Raw genomic sequence first — 17,685 nt, 5'->3', positions numbered from 1 at the left:
AAGAATGCAGTATTTCAAATTTTTCATTATCATCCTAGTTGTTATGGTGATCTGTGATCAGTGATCTCTGATGCTCCCACTGTTTTGGGGTACCGTGAACCGTGCTCATATAAGATGACAAAATTAATTCATATATGTTTGTGTTCTGACTGCTCTTTTGACTGACCATTTCTCCATCTCTGTCCCTCTCCTGGGGCCTCCCTATTCCCTGAGACACAGTAGTATTGAAATCAGTCCAGTTAACAACGCTACAGTGACCTCTAACTGTTCAGGTGAAAGGAAATATTACATGTCTTTCATTTTCAATCAAAAGCTAGAAATGATTAAACTTAAGGAGGAAAGCATGTCAAAAGCTGAGCTAGCCCTAAAGCCAGGCCTCTTATCCAGTTAACCAAGTTGTGACTGCAATAAAGTGAAAACACAATAAAGTTCTTGAAGAAAATTAAAAGCACTACTCCAGTGAATACATGAATGATAAGAAAGCAAAAGAGTCTTGTTGCTGATAGGAAAAAAAATTCACTGGTCTGAAGAGAAGATCAAACCAGCTATAGCATTCCCTTAAGCCAATGCCTAATCCATACACAGCAAGGCCCTAACTTCATTTAGTTCTGTGAAGGCTGAGAGAGATAAGGAAGATGCAGAAGAAAAGTTGAAGGTCACAGTGGTTGGTCGGTGAGATTTAAGCAAGGGAGCCATTTCCATTACATAAAAGTATCGAGTAAAGTAGCAAATGCTGAAGTAGAGGCTGCAGCAAGTTATCCAGGAGATCTAGCTAAGATAATTCCTGAAGGTGATATGCTAAACAACAGGTTTTCAATGTAGACAAAGCAGCCTTCTTCAGGGAAAAAATGCCATCTAGAACGTTCATCACTAGAGAGAAGCCAGTGCCCGGCTTTAAAGCTTTAAAAGCCCTCTCTTGTTAGGAACTAAAGTAGCTGGTGACTCTAAGTTGAAGTCCGTGCTCATTTACCATTTGAGACATGGTAGGGCCTTTAAGAATTATGCAAAATCTACTCTGTGCTCTGTAAATGGAACAGCAGAGCCTAGATGACAGCACATCTGTTTACAACGTGGTTTCCTGAATATTTTAAGCCCACTGTTGAGACTGCCTGTTCAGGGGGAGGAAAAAAAAAAAGAAAAAGAAAAGATTCCTTTCAAAATATGATTGCTCCTTGACAATGCACCCAGTCACCCAAGAGCTTCAATGGAGATGGACAATGAGTTTAAATGAGTTTAATGTTCTCATGCCCGTAAACACAACACCCATTCTGTGGCTCATGGATCAAGTGGTAATTTCAACTTTCCATTCTTATTGTTTAAGAAAACACATTTCCTAAGGCTGTAGCTACCTTTGACTAACATTCCTCTGGGCAAAGTTAATTGAAAACCTTTTGGAAAGGATCCACCATTCTAGATGCCTTTAAATACATTCGTGACTCACAGGAAGAGTTCAAAATATCACCATTAAAAGGAGTTTGGAAGAAGTTGATTCCAGCCTTTATGGACGACTTGGAGAAGTTCAAGACTTCAGTGGTAGAAGTAACTGTAGATGTGGTGGAAACAGCAAGAGAAGTAGATAGAAGGAGAAGTGGAGCCTGGTGATGTGGCGGAATTGCTTCAGTCTCTTGATCAAATTTTAACGGATGGATGGATGAGCAAAAAAAAGTTTCTGGAGATGAAAACCAGGCCTGGCAAAGATTGCCATGGAGATTGTTGAAATGACAATAAAGGATTTAGAGTATCACATAAACATAGTTGAAAAAGCCGCAACAGGGGTTGAGAAAATTGATTCCAATTTTGAAAGAAGTCCTGTGGGTAAAATGCTATCAAACAGCATCATATGTTACATAGAAATTGCTCATGAGCAGAAGATGCTGTGGATGCAGTGACCTTCATTGTTATCTGATTGGAAGAAATTGCCGCAGCCACTCACGCTTCAGTCGACTACCACTCTGATCAGTCAGGAGCCCTCAACATCGAAGCACGACCCTCCAGCAAAACAGTCGTGACTTGCTGAAAGCTCAAGTGATGACTGGCACACTCTTTTTAACAACAAAATACTTTTTAAAGTATATACATGGTTTTTTAGACAATGCTATTATTGCACACTTAATAGACCAAAGTATAGTGTAAACATGACTATTATAGGCATGGGGAAACCAAAACATTCAGTAGACGTGCTTTATTGTGATATTTGCTTTATCATGGTGGTCTAGAACTGAGACCCCAGTATCTCTGAGGTATGCCTGTGCCTTGTTTTTACACACATGAATGTGCGTGCACGCACACACACGCACACACCGCACAGAGTAGAAAAGGCAGCTTAGTATAGTGTTTGCTAACTATCTGGGACTTACTGGCAAAGTGGATCTTAAGGATCCCATTTCTTCATCTACAGCTTGCCTAGAAAAGCTGCAGCAGTGATTCTTGACCTATCTTCTATAGAAGGGCTTCTGAGGACATGGTGAAAGGTAACGGGGGGACCCACTGGGTGGAGCCCTGGGCTTCTCCTGCTATATTTGAACCCAGAGTCATTCTGTTTTTATCTGTTTAAGTAATGGGGTTCCATGTATAATTTCGTTTCCAGCAGAGGATTCTGCTGCTTTTAAAAGGTGTGGCAAATGCTTATTTTACTGTCAATCATCGTGGTTATTCTTATAGTTTGCATTTTATTGACAGATATTTTTTCCATATTACTATATAGCTCTTCTCATGCAAACTGGTCTTTATTTTATGCAAGGAACTACTTTAAGAGTATTACCAGTATTACAATATTATTTTTATATTGAAATAATTCAATGAGTGGGTAAATACAATGAAAAAAATGTTTTTGGTATTTTGTTGTTTTTGCTTTTTTTTTTTTTTAAGATTTCAGTTTTAAGTTATCTCTGCCCTCCATGTGGGGCTCAAACTCACAACCCCAAGGTCAAGAGTCACATGCTCTACTGATTGAGCCAGCCAAGAGCCCATATTTTTGCTTTCTTATCTGCATAGAGCAGTGAGAAATGAGGCTGCTTACTTACAGCTGAGTTGGCGTAAATTCTAAGTTAGTCCGTTTTTGGTTTAGATCTGGTTGCATGTGGACAACAAAGATGGTGGCAGGCAGGTTGTGACATATCATTATAGACCTGTACAATGTGGAAGGCTCATATACCTCATTTTCAAGAGGAAAAAGTTGAGTTTTAGGAAGGAGAGGGCAGTGCTTATGGTGTCACAGGTAGACCTGGCTTCCCGCCGTCATCCTCGCAACTGAGCAGGTCTTGTGCTGGCTGCCTCAGTTGGGCTGACTGGGGAACAGAATCCCTGCAGAGTGTCCCCATGTAAAATAATTTATCTCAAAAATCCATGTGGATGGAGTCCGGCAGCAGAAGGCTCAGGGCTAAGGCCATCTCTCTTTGCTTTTCAGCCCTTCTCCTTCCCTGCCTCTTCTCCCTCTTCAATCCTCCATTACTGGCACATTCCTTATTCCTCACCCCCTCCAGCAGTTGGCTTCTTAACTCCTTGTGTTTTGATTATTGGTAATCAGCCACGATCATGATCTTCTTGGCCTATCATGACCACAGTCCATCCTCATGCTGGTTTTGTTATATTTTTTCACTCAAGTTGATAAGAGAAGGGCATTTGTTAGCCTTGTTCGTCTTTTTCTCATTGGCCAAAGTTATTCACGAGCCTGTTCATGGACAATTGGTCAGGTGTCCAGCCTTGCTTCTGTGGGTCACAGTGTTTTGATGTGGAGTTACATGATTGGTCCAAAATATGGATCTTTTGGCAACAAATGATGGGGGCAGGATTGTTTCCTTTAAAGGGATGTGGGCTGGTCGAACATTGTCAACTTTGGGGAAGTGTGTTTAGTGCTTAAAAGTATGAGGTGATAGGGCATGTGAAGAGGGAAAAAAAAATTGAGCTGTGTATTAAGTCTCATGTTTTGGTTTTATCTTAATGTTTTTGCTTCAAGTATACTAACTAGAACCATGGAAAGCTCTCATTGTCTCCTATTGTTACCTACTTTCTGTTTATTCAATACCATGGTCCCAGATGCCAAGCTGTTATTCTGTTTGAATCATAAAAGTGTTGTCTCTGTTTTGAATGCAACAGAGTTTGCTCCAAAGATGGCTTTTTTTTTTTGGTGGCACTTTTTACCAATGTCCTTAACCTACAGGGTAGATGAATCTATGTAGATGATAAAGAGACTGGAGTTTTAGCCTTGCTTTGCACATTAGAAAAGTTCACTTGTATTTCTCCAGCCACTGGAAGTTTTGCCAGCTTCTTAGGGAAGGAGATTGCTTTTGTTTTTATGTTTTTAAATCTCTTTCTCTTCAGCATGGTTTTACAGAGAGTCTCAAAGAACAAACTGTATTTGATATTATTAGGCAGGTACGAAAGTAATATTATCCAGTAGACTATAAACTCCTTGAGGTTGGGGATTGTGCCTTCTTTAGCCTGCATACTACTTAGCACAAGCTGTTTCATAGAACAGCATGGGAGAAGTGCCATTCTCACAGACCAACAGTAAGAGAGTTACCGTATGAACATTGCTGTCAACCGAATTAGGCAAAGGAGAGTCCATTATCCAGTAATTAGGTTATCAGTAATGTTTTCATGGAGGAGAGTACATTTGATAAGGCAGATGGATTTTGGAAAGGTAAGCCCTTCAGCTAAATCAGTGGGAAGGAGAGTGCACAGCCATGAATTAAGGCATCCCCCCCACCCCCGCCCCAGCATTTTGGGTCTCTTCAATAAAGTGTCATTTCTATTAGATAAAATAGGTCATATTTTCTGTAATTCTCACTACTGTATACTATCTTCCAAGTCGACATTATCAGAATCAGTGTGATAAGGGAACTCATATTATTATATAGCATGGCGGATGATATTAAGAAGCAATGTGACTGTTTCCATTTTATTTTTATCCAGATCTTTCTTACCCATTATTTGGTTTGCCTGTTGGTATCTGCAAGGGACAAACAGACACACACACACCCTTTACCCTTCTAAGTGCTTATTGTGTTAGAAATCTACTTGTACCAGTGGTTCTCAAAGTATGATCCTTCGACCCGCACTGTTACCGTCACCACTTTTTGGAAATGTAAATTCTTGGGCCTCCCCTAAGATATACAGAATCAAAAAGTCTGGGGGTTGGATCCAGTCATCTGCGTTTTAACAAGTTCTCCAAGCGTTTCTGGAACAGACTAAAATGTGAGAACCACCGATCTTGAATCATGTTCTTCGCAGTTAATTCCTAGCACCATCATGTGTTATGCATGAGAGCCTCATTGAACTGAAACTCCAGCAGCAGATTTTACTTTGAATCAAAATACTTTGAAAACTTACATATTCCCTATGGCCATGTCAGCCAAAGCATTTATTTTGCGACTGTGGTCAAGGCAATAGTCGAGTATCCAGTGCTTATTGAATACTTAAGATGTGAGCAGTACTTGGCATGTATGAACTCGTTTAATCCAACAGCATGAGGAACTGAAGCCTGGAGAGCTTTGGTAGGTTGCTTAATGTCACCAAATTGGCAGGTGGCAGAAGCAGGTTTCTGACCCCTACCGTCTGACTCCAGAGGCTTTGCCATTACTTCTTTTGTGTTAGCGGTGCTCGGTTGGGGGGTGAGTTTAATAAAAATGATCACAAAAAATTTATTGATTATATTATCAGCTTCATTAAAGATAGAAAGATGATCAATGATAGATACTTAGTTTTGTTATTTATAGATAATATAGGTTTTTGGTTTCTTTTTTTGGATCCCCTTTATTATCACCAACCATTTTCTCTTTTTCATTAATGTTAGAAATAAAGGAATGCTGAATTTTATTGACCATATTAGGAAATAAAAATGAAGTGAAATCCATGGTGTATTAATACTTAAAGTCCACTGAAAAGAAAACGAAAATCACATGTAAAAGAATGTACTCTTTTGCATTTCTAACCTTATAGGGTTTCCTAAGATGAGATAGGTTTTATTTACTTTTACTTTTTTATTTCTAAGCTATCAGGGAGAATTTTTTTTCTAATGAATCACAAAAGGAAGCCCAAGTTTGGGATCTATTGGGGGTCCCTGGTGTTACACATGGGGTCTGCTCAAGTTCTCTGAGCTTTAGGAAACATGATTTAAATATAGATTTAGGGGTGCCTGGATGGCTCAGTTGGTTAAGCATCCAATTCTTGACATCAGCTCAGGTTATAATCTTGTAGTTTTAAGATGAAGCCCCACATTGGGTTCCACGTGGAGCATGCTTGGGATTCTCTATCTCTGCCTCTCCCCTACCTGCACTTTCTCGTTCACATCCTCTCTCTCTCTCTCAAAATAAATAAATGTTGAGAAATTGAAAAAAATCATAGATTTAGTACATTTAACATCAAGTTATCTCTCTGATGATTTGGTTTCTTTCTCAGGTATGTTTCTGAGCAGTCACATAAACTCTTGTCTCTTCAAATCCCCCTTCTGTGATGTGTCACTGAGATTGCTTGGCCAACTCAAAGATTCTGGACATTGTTGAGGACGAGGTCCGCCTCATGCATGGTTTGAGTGTGGAATTAGGCATTGGCTCTAATTCTAGGATGTAAACTAATTCTAAGTTGGGGGCAAGAGGCTAAAAGATGTGCCATCTCAATGTGTGATCTTTAATTGGATTTTGGATGGAAAATAATAACAGTAAAGAAAAGGACATTACTGAGATTGTTGGTGAAAAGCGAGCAAGTGTGCACATTAGAAGAATATACACCTGTCTTAAACCTCCCAGGTGTGATCAGAGTACAGGGAGTTCTTAGGAGATAGAAGCTTATGGTCAAGTATGTAGAGGGGAAGTTTCTGCAACTTCTTTCAAATGGTCTAACTACAATACCAAATGGAACAAATAAATGTATTTGTTGTGAGAGAGAGTGAGAGCAAGTAAATATGGCAAAATATGGGCTGTTGATGAATCTTGGGGAAAGATGTGTTGGAGTTAATTTTACTACCTGTTCAACTCTCCTGTGAGCTTAACTTAAAAAAAATAAGACATTAGAAAAAAGAAGGAATAAATAAATAAATACAAGGGAATGCTCTTTCCTAGCTCAATACTATTACTATTACAATACTATTACAGGGTGATGGGGAAGTCATCACCCTATAATTCTGCTAGTGGCACAAAGAATTATGACTTTCCAAGTTATAAGAAGTGCCAGTTGTGTTTGGTGAGCTTTTGTCACATATATTTTTATTGAATGAACGACAGTAAGAATCTTATAGAAAATAATATCTTATGGAAGGGTTACTCATGGGGGCTTAAAGCTGTCAGTATCCAGCCTCTCATCCTCTCTTCCCACCTGCACATACCACATAGCTACAGTGACCACTGAAAGCTTCTCTGTCACCATTCTACTTCTTAGGATGAGTATAGGGAAGTTTATAACCCCATAGTCAACCCTAAACCAGTGGAAAACTGCAGACTGAGGATAAACATTCTCTTCTTCCATCCCTAAGGTTCGGAGGTCTGAGGCATGATTCACAGGGCTCCTCAAAGCCCTCCCAGGAGAAGGGACACCTCAGTATAGCGCCTTTGGATTGGCCTTCTGCCCTCCCCCACTTATATCTTCTAGCCCTTCAGCCCTCTTTCCTGGGAGTCTTTCCCAAAATAAGTGACCTGTACACCAGCTTTGTCTTGGGCTTTGTTTTTTTGGCAGAACCCGGACTAAGACCCTGGAATCTCTCTAGTTACGGTTGAAGAATGTGAGAATTGCTATTACAGTGACCACTTTACAGGCAGTCATGTGCTCTCCAGAAAAAGCATGGAGCAAAGTGTCAGGGGACTCATCCTCATTGTCATTTGGCCTCGAGCAGGTGATTTAACCATCACATGACTGGTAAGGCTGCAGTGATGGGAAGTGAGGAAGACATGTTGCTAAGTGTGGGCCATTCTGTGAGCTGGTTATAAGACCGTGCCCTCTGGCATCTACTATAAAGTGTTAAGAGTAGTAAGACAGTTTCTGAATCTCAGGGTTCTGTAGGAGAAGACTAAGAGGAGAGCTGGCGTAGGGCTTCCATTTTGAACTGAGGCATAAATTAGAGACTCAGCAGTGAGAAAGAGGTCTGTTGTAATCCTTCACAGGGATTGAAATATGGAAACAGAGCTCTTATGAATAGGTCAGGTAGAGCAACAAGGGGCCGGGGGTCGTAGAGCAAAATCCCATAGCATTAGGCTGGAACTTGTTGAATTGCATCAACCTAATTTGGGAAACTTTAAGTGGGGAGTAGTCCCAGCTTGGAGAGAAGTGAGGACAAGGAGGCTGGATACCAACTGAAGTCTCACATGTACAGGCTGGTTAAGCACTATAATTACTTGTTTCATTGTGTAGCTCAGGATAATCCTGTGACTTTTCAGTCTCTGTGGTTAGACTTCCCAGTACTTAGAGCAAGGGCAGTTGATGTGCTCTCTGCTACAGTAAAGTACAGATGTTGAAGACCTGATTAAATTCTGTCTCTTTACTGATACCCCAAGGGGACACTTAATGAATGATGATCCCTTTAAGAAGAAGAATAATTAACAATAGGTATATTATTCATATTAATTCATCATTACTGGTTACTATAATTAATGCTATTTAAGAAAATGATCATAATTATAGCACTTTACAATTTACAAAGTATTTTCCCATCCATTTTTTTTTTTTCTGAATTGTGTGATATCTCTGGCTTAGGGAGGGCAGGTGAGGGTGAGGAAACCATGGCCCAGAGAAGAACTTAACCAATTCCCCACCCTTACAAATATATTACACTGTCTATGGAAACAATGGATACACACTTAAGGGAATCAGAGTCACATAGTTCTCAATTGCCTTCCCAACAATATGTTGTACCAGGACCCATTCCCCAGAATGTTCACAAGAATTTTATTTTACTTATTTTTCTTTTTATCTTAAGTAGGCTTCATGCCCAGCATGGAGTCCAATGCAGGGCTTGAACCCAAGACCCTGAGATCAAGACCTGAGCTGAGATCAGGAGTCGGATGCTTAACTGACTGAGCCACCCAGATTCCCCTTCATATGAATTTTAAATATTAAAGGGATTTTATTCTTTATAATACCACCGTATTTCATAGGTATTACTGCTCAGTGGGATAAAGGTGAGATTACCTTTGATAGAGGGATTAGCACTGTGGAAACATATCTTTCTAGGACAGAGACCAAAGAGCCTTACAGGACTTGGTCAACCTGGAAATTCAGGCTCTGAGAAAACATAACCCGCTTGCTATTACACCGTGTTCTATTTTTGGCTGTGGCAAGAGAGCTGAGGGCAGTGTCTCAGTTTTCTTAAGGGCAACCTGCAAATATGGGTCATACAGCACGTATACAGACATACACAGGTGTGCACACTCATGCACGCTGGGACTCTGATTCCCTTTCTAGAACATACTATATATTCAATATACAAGAGCATCCACTGCTCCTATTGTACCTCTAGCTGCTTTTACCCAAAAGATGCTTATACGAAAAAGGTTACTCCCTGGACCTGGGGCAGAATCAGTCATTACTGATTTATTCACTCAAAGAATTTATTGAGCACATCCATGGATTAGGCCCTTGCACAACTCTGGGGAACAGCAAGGAATTAAATGGACAAAGTGCTGTCCTCATGAAGCTCATGTTCTCTTGGGCCATCTGATGACAGACAGCCAAATAAAGACTCATAATATTAAAAAGATAATATTAGATGATGATCGATAAAACAGGGTGAAGGGTTGGAGTATCATACAAATACGTTCAGAACCAGAAAATGATGAGGAGGCTTCTTTAGATACTGTGATGAATGATGCCCCTCTTCAAAGAGGGCTCACACGTGAGAATGCCACTGCTTCTGGGACAGACGGCAGTCTGTGTTTGGCTCCGTGGGGCTGGGTCATACATTTGATGTTATCAGTGTGCCTGGGAAAGATCAAGTCCACAGGGATTAACTTACACAAGCCAAATTCACAAGAGCTGGAAAGATACACCAGAGCCTATTAGGTCGGTTTGATGTAGAGACTTAAATTTAAGTTCTGGAACTCAGGAAAGCTGGTTTGGTGAGCAGGGTACTGGAAGAAAAGGAGCTAGTGGTATTAACAGGCAATGTGATTATGCGATCATTACCTAATGTAGCACATCACTAATAAGATCAGTTTACTTAGAGAATTATATGATTGAATGCTAGCTTGTCCGGGTACCCTATTTTTTTGTTGTTGCTGAGGATATTTTGGTTTCTTGGCTAATGCTGTTCTTTATTTTTTTTTAATTTTTTAAGTTTATTTATTTTTGAGAGATAGAGAGAGAGATGGACAGAACTCTAGCAGGGGGGGTAGAGAGAAAGAGAGAGAGAGAGAAGGAGAGAGACACACAGAATCTGAAGCAGGGTCCGGGCTCTGAGCTGTCAACACAGATCCTGATGCAGGATTCGAACCCACAAGCCATGAGATCATGACCTGAGCCAAAGTCGGACAGTTAACCGACTGAGCCACCCAAGAATCCCAGCTAATGGTTTTTCTGAACTCTTTAACAGCCTGATATCTAAGTGCTTTAGAGAAATTCTGCAGAGTTGATTAGATTACACTAATTTCCCATTATTTCATTTTGATTGGGTCTTGCTGCAGATATACTTCAGTTTCTTGATGGAGTTGAGACAATCCCAATATAATCCACAGTCACTCTTAACTTTGTCACCTTAAAAGAATAGTTTTATAAGTTTAAATATTTATTATGAGAGAGAATGAGGCAGAGAGAGAGAGAGAATCCCAAGCAGGTTTCACACTGTCAGTACAGAGCCTGATGTGGAGCTCAAACTCACAAACTGTGAGATCATGATTTGAACTGAAAGCAAGAGTTGGACAGTCAACCAACTGAACCACGCAGGCATCCCTTAAAATATTATGGTTTGTGCATTCAAGCCCCACGTCGGGCTCTGTGCTGACAGCTCAGAGCCTGGAGCCTGCTTCAGATGCTGTGTCTCCCTCTTCCTTTACCACTCCCCTGCTCACCCTCTCACTCTCTCTCTCTCTCAAAATAACTAAATAAAATAAAATAAAGAGATCATTTGAACTCACCCTGCTTCTAAATCCTAGGACCATCTCACTTTTTGTTTCCTTGCCTTCAGCTCTAGGCAGACTGTTTGCCTGCTTTCCCCTGGTCTGCTCACGATTCCTGCGAATGTCCTTGTGACAGTGTCTTGCTCTGTACTGGCCTTCTGTGTTTCTGAGCACAGGTGGATGTCAGAACTTGTGATAACTTGGGGTATTTCCATGCAAAATCCGTAGATGGGCAGCTTCATGGTCAGTGACCGCTGCCACATGTTTCCTTTGCAGCCCCTTGGCCAGAACCCTGAGCAGACCCCTTCCAGTACACTTTGGAGGTGCGATGCTTAGAATGCTTTCTCTCTCTCAGACACACCTAATACCCGCACTTGGCCCACTAATTCCTCTTCCTGGACTGTGCGTCTCCACCTGTGCCTCTTCCTGTTCCCACTCAAGGGTCATCATTCTACGTGATGGTTTCTGAGCACAGAGAACTTGTAATATCTCCCCAGTTGAATCTGCTCCTTCGGCACAGGGATAGAGACATTTATTTCCTTTGACTTTATACTCATCAAAAAAGAAAGCCTCTAATGTGTGTGATTTTAGGAAAATCATTTCATATCGTTCAGTTTTCTTATTTGTCAAAACATGGTTTTTCTGCTCCAGATTTTGCAAAAGCTAAAAAAGACAAACACACACATACACAAACAATGAGGTGCTGAAAATCTTGGACAAAGCCAAACGATAACTTGAGGGATTTGCACACAGACTGATATCACTAGAAACTGGAGACTTTTAATTTTGTTTAATTATTATTATTATTATTATTATTAAACATGCTTATGTTGCTTCTAGCAGGGAAATCCAGGAGGCAAGACCCTTGAGGAAAGACGTTCTAGCTTGGACGCCGAGATAGACTCGCTGACTAGCATCTTGGCCGACCTTGAGTGCAGCTCCCCCTACAAGCCTCGGCCCCCACAGGTAAGAGTCTTCTGTAAATGTCACCACACTGGCGGCCACAGGGAGTCCACAGTTACTTGAGAGAACATGCTGCGTCTCATGCCCTTCCATCCTGTTTCGATCTTCTCAGAGTCAGCGGTCTATGTTGTCTTTTTATGGAATATCAACTTATATTGGTTGACAGAAAGCTCTTACAGTGAATCCCCTAGTATTTTTTAAGAGAATACAAGATGTTGCGAAATATTGTGAAAATTAAATCTCTTCTTTTTATTGCCCTGTTCTTTTTCTGGCTTTTCCTGTGTGGACTCTTTTGTTATAGGTCCGTACAGTCTTCACAAATATGATTTAGCATGACTATGTGAAGGTTAAGGTGAGGGCTATCTCTTCTGTAAAGAAACCTCTTATGTTGGATGTTGAAGTGGCTTTCATTTTCTGGTTTTTGTTATAAGTAATACTACAGGGGATATGTTCATGTACGTTTTCTTGTTCAAAATATTTTTCAACATCTTCTAAATTTTGTTATTTATTTTTGAGAGAGAGACAGAGACAGAGAGAGGCAGAGAGAGAGAGAGAGAGAGAGAGAGAATCTCAAGCAGGCTCCATGCTGTCAGTGCAGAGCCCAACATAGGGCTCGATCCCACGAACGATGAGATCACGTATGGAGCTGAAATCAAGAGTCAGACCCTTAACCATCTGAGCTACCCAGGCACCCCTCATCTGTATTTTCTTGGGAGCTATTTCTCTGTCTCAGATTCCCCAGGATGGGATTTCTTCATTGAGGAGTACAATCACTTTCTTAACTTTTATTTCCAAAGGTTGTGGTTAGCTTACACTGGCCATCAACAATTTTAAAATAGATATTTCTCCTCAGTCTCATCAGAATTAGTGATAGCAATTAGAATCTGATTTTTTTAAAAAATTTTAATGTTATATTTATTTCTGAGAGAGAGAGACAGTGTGAGGAGAGGAGGGTCGGAGAGAGAGGGAGACACAGAATCTGAAACAGGCTCCAGGCTCTGAGCTCGCTGTCAGCACAGAGCCTGATGCGGGGCTCGAACCCACGAACCGTGAGATCATGACCTGAGCCGAAGTCAGTCACTTAACTGACTGGGCCACCCAGGTGCCCCTAGAATCTGATTTTTAAGTGCAAATGGAGCCTTGATATTAGCTCTTCTGTGCATTTCTTTGCTTACTTTGGAGCTTGGCAATTTCTCTGCTCCATAGTTTATCATCTACACTTCAAAAGCTGATCTTCCGCTGGTGTTGGTCAGCTCACCTCCCTCACGCCTTGAGAAGGCAATGGCAAATCTATTTCAGGGCTTCCGAGTCCTCAGAAGACAGCTAGCAGAGCTCTCGGTGCAAACATGGGGTTGGCACTGTCGTCGCTGTTTTTTGACTGGAATGATGTTTGCTTGACTAAGTGACAGCGCATACGGCACTTGGAGTCTCACTCTTGTTCTTGAGCAGCAGTTCCTCTATTCACAGTGGTTTCTTTCATGAGCTAAAGCCCCAGTCCTGTCTCTCCACAGTCAGTCATCTCCACACCTAAGATGGTAGTGCTTTTCCTCTTTACTTTTTTACACGTTCCCATTACCTTTTCCAAACACATAATGGGCCCATCAGCCGTGTGGGGGCACAAGGCAAAAGACAGCAGGTCTTAGTTGTTCCTCACCTGTCTTGGTTCTTGGCTCCACCAGGCCTACCGGCAGTAAAAATACATTTCATTTCTGTAAAAATGCCCTGAGCAGCAGGTATGTAGTAGGCACTGTGGTCTCTTGGGGGGACCCTTTGGGAGAAGGAAAGTAGGTGGTTGAAAGGGAGAAAAAGAGAACCAAGCTGCCATTTTCCATGAGCCCATGATTGCAGAAGCCAAACTATGGCAGACATGGTAGAAGCACATGAAAGTGGAAGACTTGCACGCTCACCGGGATGGGTGCCATTGGAATGTTGGGGTGCAGACGGCGGGGGGGGCGGCCTGAGCTGTAAAGCAGGAAGGTCCAGGGTGCATTCAGAGAACTGCAAGCAGCTGGCTGGATGCTGACGAGGCCACTGAAGGCTTGGAGAGGGCTCTCGGACCCGGAGGTTCCCTACTGAGTGTCTGTGGATACGTGTGAAACGCAGATTGACATTTTAGCCTGTTTTGTATAGATAATGGGGGATAGTTGAAGGTTCTCAAGCAGGGGGAAGCTAAAATTCATTTTGGATGACAACAACAACAACAACAATAACAAAACAACACCATAGGAACAAGACGAACTTGGGAACGATGCAGGAGGATGAGCCCAGGCCCGATAATGATTCTTCAACAAGCCTTGCTGACTTCATAAGCAAGTTAATGGCCACTGTTTGGTGCTAAACATTTTTCCAGTTCTACCCAGCAAATACCTCAAGCCCAGGTTCTCAGGACAGTGAGACCAGTGACTTTGCACCCGGGTTCATGTATCTTATGCTCACATATTACTATGCCCCACCCTTTTTGTAATAGAACTTTCACTTCATTGTTTTTTTATCTCCTAAATGATGATTCCCTAATATATACTGAAGGGGTTCTGCCCAGAGGTTTCTGCTTAAGATAGCATTCATTCTTTAAGGCTACGCCTGTGCCTGCCACCCATAAATCACTGCATTTTAATGGGTTATTCGGCAGCTACATTTTGTTTGATCCATCTTACCATGCACACAGACATGCAATCACCGATATTTGGATAGGACTTTACTGATTGTAAAGCACTTTCACATTTTCTCACTTGAGTAAGATACAAATATCTCAACTCCTAGATACAGAGAGTGTGCTTAACTTTTGTAAGTGACTCAACCATGACGTGGCAGGTAAGTGACCTTCTCAGGATATATGACTACAGTGTGGGCAGAGCTGGACCTTGGCTTTTTTGTGTGTTTGGTTTCAAGTTCTAGAATAAGACAGAGAATGCCAGGATTTTTGTTTGTTTGTTATGTTTTTCGCCAACGACAAACTATACGATCAGTCCTATGAGTAACGGTTTCCCTTAAATGTGGGTTTCTCATCAAAAATAAACCATTCAGAAGGTTAAAAATGTTAATAGTGATAACCGTTAAGTGGAGAAATAAGTCTAGAATTAGGAGAAAAACCTACTTTCATTGTGCCTAAAATTAAAGAGTGAGCCTTTCTACCTTTCTTTTTTAAATTATCTTAATTTAGGAAAGCAAGAGTTAATTGGGAGATACATCCCATTTTTCTGAATTATCTTCACTCTGGTGGAACTGAATTAGATGTGTTAGTATTTATTGGTTAACATAATTATATGCTGTGAGAACAATAATCACACACTTAAAATATTAAAAATATGTTCCAAGAGAAGATGATATCTGCAGGAGACTGTGCTGTGTTGTAATTAAAAGGTACTTGGAAAGTCCTAGAAATGCAGACTGTTAATGCCCAACTTTGATGTTTCCATTTTTGATCCGAAGCAAATTGCAAATTCTGTTGAGTCACGTGAATACTTAAAGTAGGCTAATAGGTCTATGATTTCTCATTATTTAAGCATGTGCTGGATGCTTTCTTAAGCCCACCTCTGAATCACCTTTGTAGAGGCTGCTTTGACTCATGGATCTAAGGGAAAATGATGATATATGCGGAATATTTGCCGAGTGAGAGTTCCAAAGGAGCTCTATTCAGGTAACTTAAAAAAAAGAAAGTCTGAACTTTTAAAAATAGATTTCATGGAGCACTTTCCTCCTTTTTCCAAGTAAATGTTTCGTGCTCTCAGACTCCCCAACTTTAGTTTTGTGTGCTTATTTATCCATTTTTTTAATTTGAGAAATTTGGCTTAATCCTACATATTCATTCACTTACTTAACATTTATTTCGATCCCACTGTAGATTAGGCATTGGAAATACACAGATCAGTATCCTTGCTCTTGTTCTTTGTTCTGGAATAACTACTAGGCTTACAGAAGAGACAAGCTTATAAACAATTCAAAAGGACACAAAAGGAGGACTTCCTTGTGCTGCTTGCAGTCACCACGTGACTCACCAGATGTTGAAATTGTTAGAAAATCAAAACTAGGGATTTCAGCATTATACTTTATACCCTTCTACTGAAGTGTCCAGCAGGACCTCACAGAGCCGGTAGCAGGTATACTTACTTGGCTGCATATGTCATGGGAAGGGTGTGGGATTCAAGGTACCAGAAAAACAGGAATGAGGAAGCCAGGGAATGTTGAAAGCGAATGCCTTGCTTGAAGAATGAGTTAGGGACATTGTGACATATAGGGCATGTGGAATGCAAAGGGGAATTGCAGATGAAGAAATCACATGTACTTAATACCTGGGTAGCCCTCTTGATGCCCAAGGACTCATAGTAAGAGGAGGAATGGCGGGGGGCAGGAGGTGGTGTTGGTTAGCAACTTCTGAAACTTCTGGCTACATTGGAATTGGGAGTAATTTTAAAAACAAGTTTTATAATGTCAAAGTATATACATTTATGACACTGCACAGAGGTATGCAATTATGCTACCTTAGTGTTTGAAACTAAAATTTCTAATCATTTCTAAATGCGTGTATTAGTTTTAGAAGGGCAGGTATGAGAAGATCAGAGGTAGTTAATGTGTAAATCACAGGCCCAGTATGATCATAGAGTATCAGAGCTTAAGTGAGCTTTCGAGGTCATGTAGCCAAACACTTTGCAGAAGGCAAATTTTTCCCCAGACAGGGAAAGAATATTGCTCAATGAGGCTCAGTTAGAGGCAAGATGAATGATTGCCTTTTTCCTGAACCATGGCATAATGGTTCTTTGTGGATAATAGCAACAACCAGGAGACAGTTTGGTTCTTTTTAGCGTCTCAATTAGTTTATTCCACAGTGTCTCTCTTTTGTGATACTTCTCCAAAAAAAAAAAAAATGTCATGGAAACATAGCAGAGGAGTAGATAAAGAACATATGTCAAAGATAAACAGGAAACTTATGACCATGTAGCACCCATCAGTTAGTATCTATCTAGACCCACTCATTGAACATCATTTCATGGTAGAAGTGCAACTACACTAGGGATCAATTGCAATTCTGTCAATTTCTTAAAAGACAAAGGATAAATCATGGACTTGTTTCTTCCTTCTCTTAGCAAAAGCAGAGCTAGAATGTTGGTCTTCTAATTCCTGGTACGAGGCTGCCTCTTCTTCCCACAAGGACTTTGGTAGTGTGTTGGAGCTGGTGCCTACATGACCTGGAAGAATTTTCAGATATTTTATATTCATATTTCATGATAACTTTTGAATCAAGTTGCTTTCACTATCCTCATTCATACCAGTATGAAAGTTTTTGAAAAATTTGGGAAGTAAGGGTAGGGTTGGGCATAGTTTGGTAGCTTAGTCTCCAAATTTGCCAGTAAGGAGACTATTGGCTTCTCAATTCCATGCGGTCACCTCTCTAGAAAGAACTTCACTTACGTGAACTATCACATCACCAGCCTGAGCTTTCTTTTCTTTATTTCTAAAATGGGCATGGTAACTACAATTACTTCCCTTTTACAGAAATACAATATTGTCGTAGAGCTACAAGGAATAAGATGTTGGCTCAAAGCGACCTTTTCCTCAATTCTTCCCATTTTATTTTTGGATTGTTAGCTTGTGTCTGGAGGTTGCTTTAAAGCCTCAGGTCTTTGAAGATTTGGAGCTTATCCTTTCTGAATGTTGTTTACCCTATAAACGATGTATTTATCTTCCT

General features: G+C 40.7%; 1 protein-coding gene across 3 annotated transcripts in view; it reads left to right on the top strand.

Annotated features, from left to right (window-relative positions):
• The window catches only part of LPP (LIM domain containing preferred translocation partner in lipoma), a 504,345-nt gene that overhangs the window by 155,270 nt on the left and 331,390 nt on the right, over positions 1 to 17,685 (top strand). For 2 of the 3 annotated variants that reach the window (XM_077754390.1, XM_077754389.1), the window contains one exon: positions 11,880 to 12,005. In XM_077754390.1, the coding sequence (XP_077610516.1) occupies positions 11,880 to 12,005 (126 nt within the window). The remainder of the gene's footprint in view (positions 1 to 11,879; positions 12,006 to 17,685) is intronic. The other variant, XM_077754391.1, reaches the window with a different exon arrangement.

This window comes from Crocuta crocuta, unplaced genomic scaffold (genome assembly GCF_008692635.1).
Source record: "Crocuta crocuta isolate KB4526 unplaced genomic scaffold, BGI_CrCroc_1.0 scaffold70, whole genome shotgun sequence".
Lineage (NCBI taxonomy): Eukaryota > Metazoa > Chordata > Mammalia > Carnivora > Hyaenidae > Crocuta > Crocuta crocuta.
This window is presented reverse-complemented; position numbering and strand designations above follow the sequence as displayed.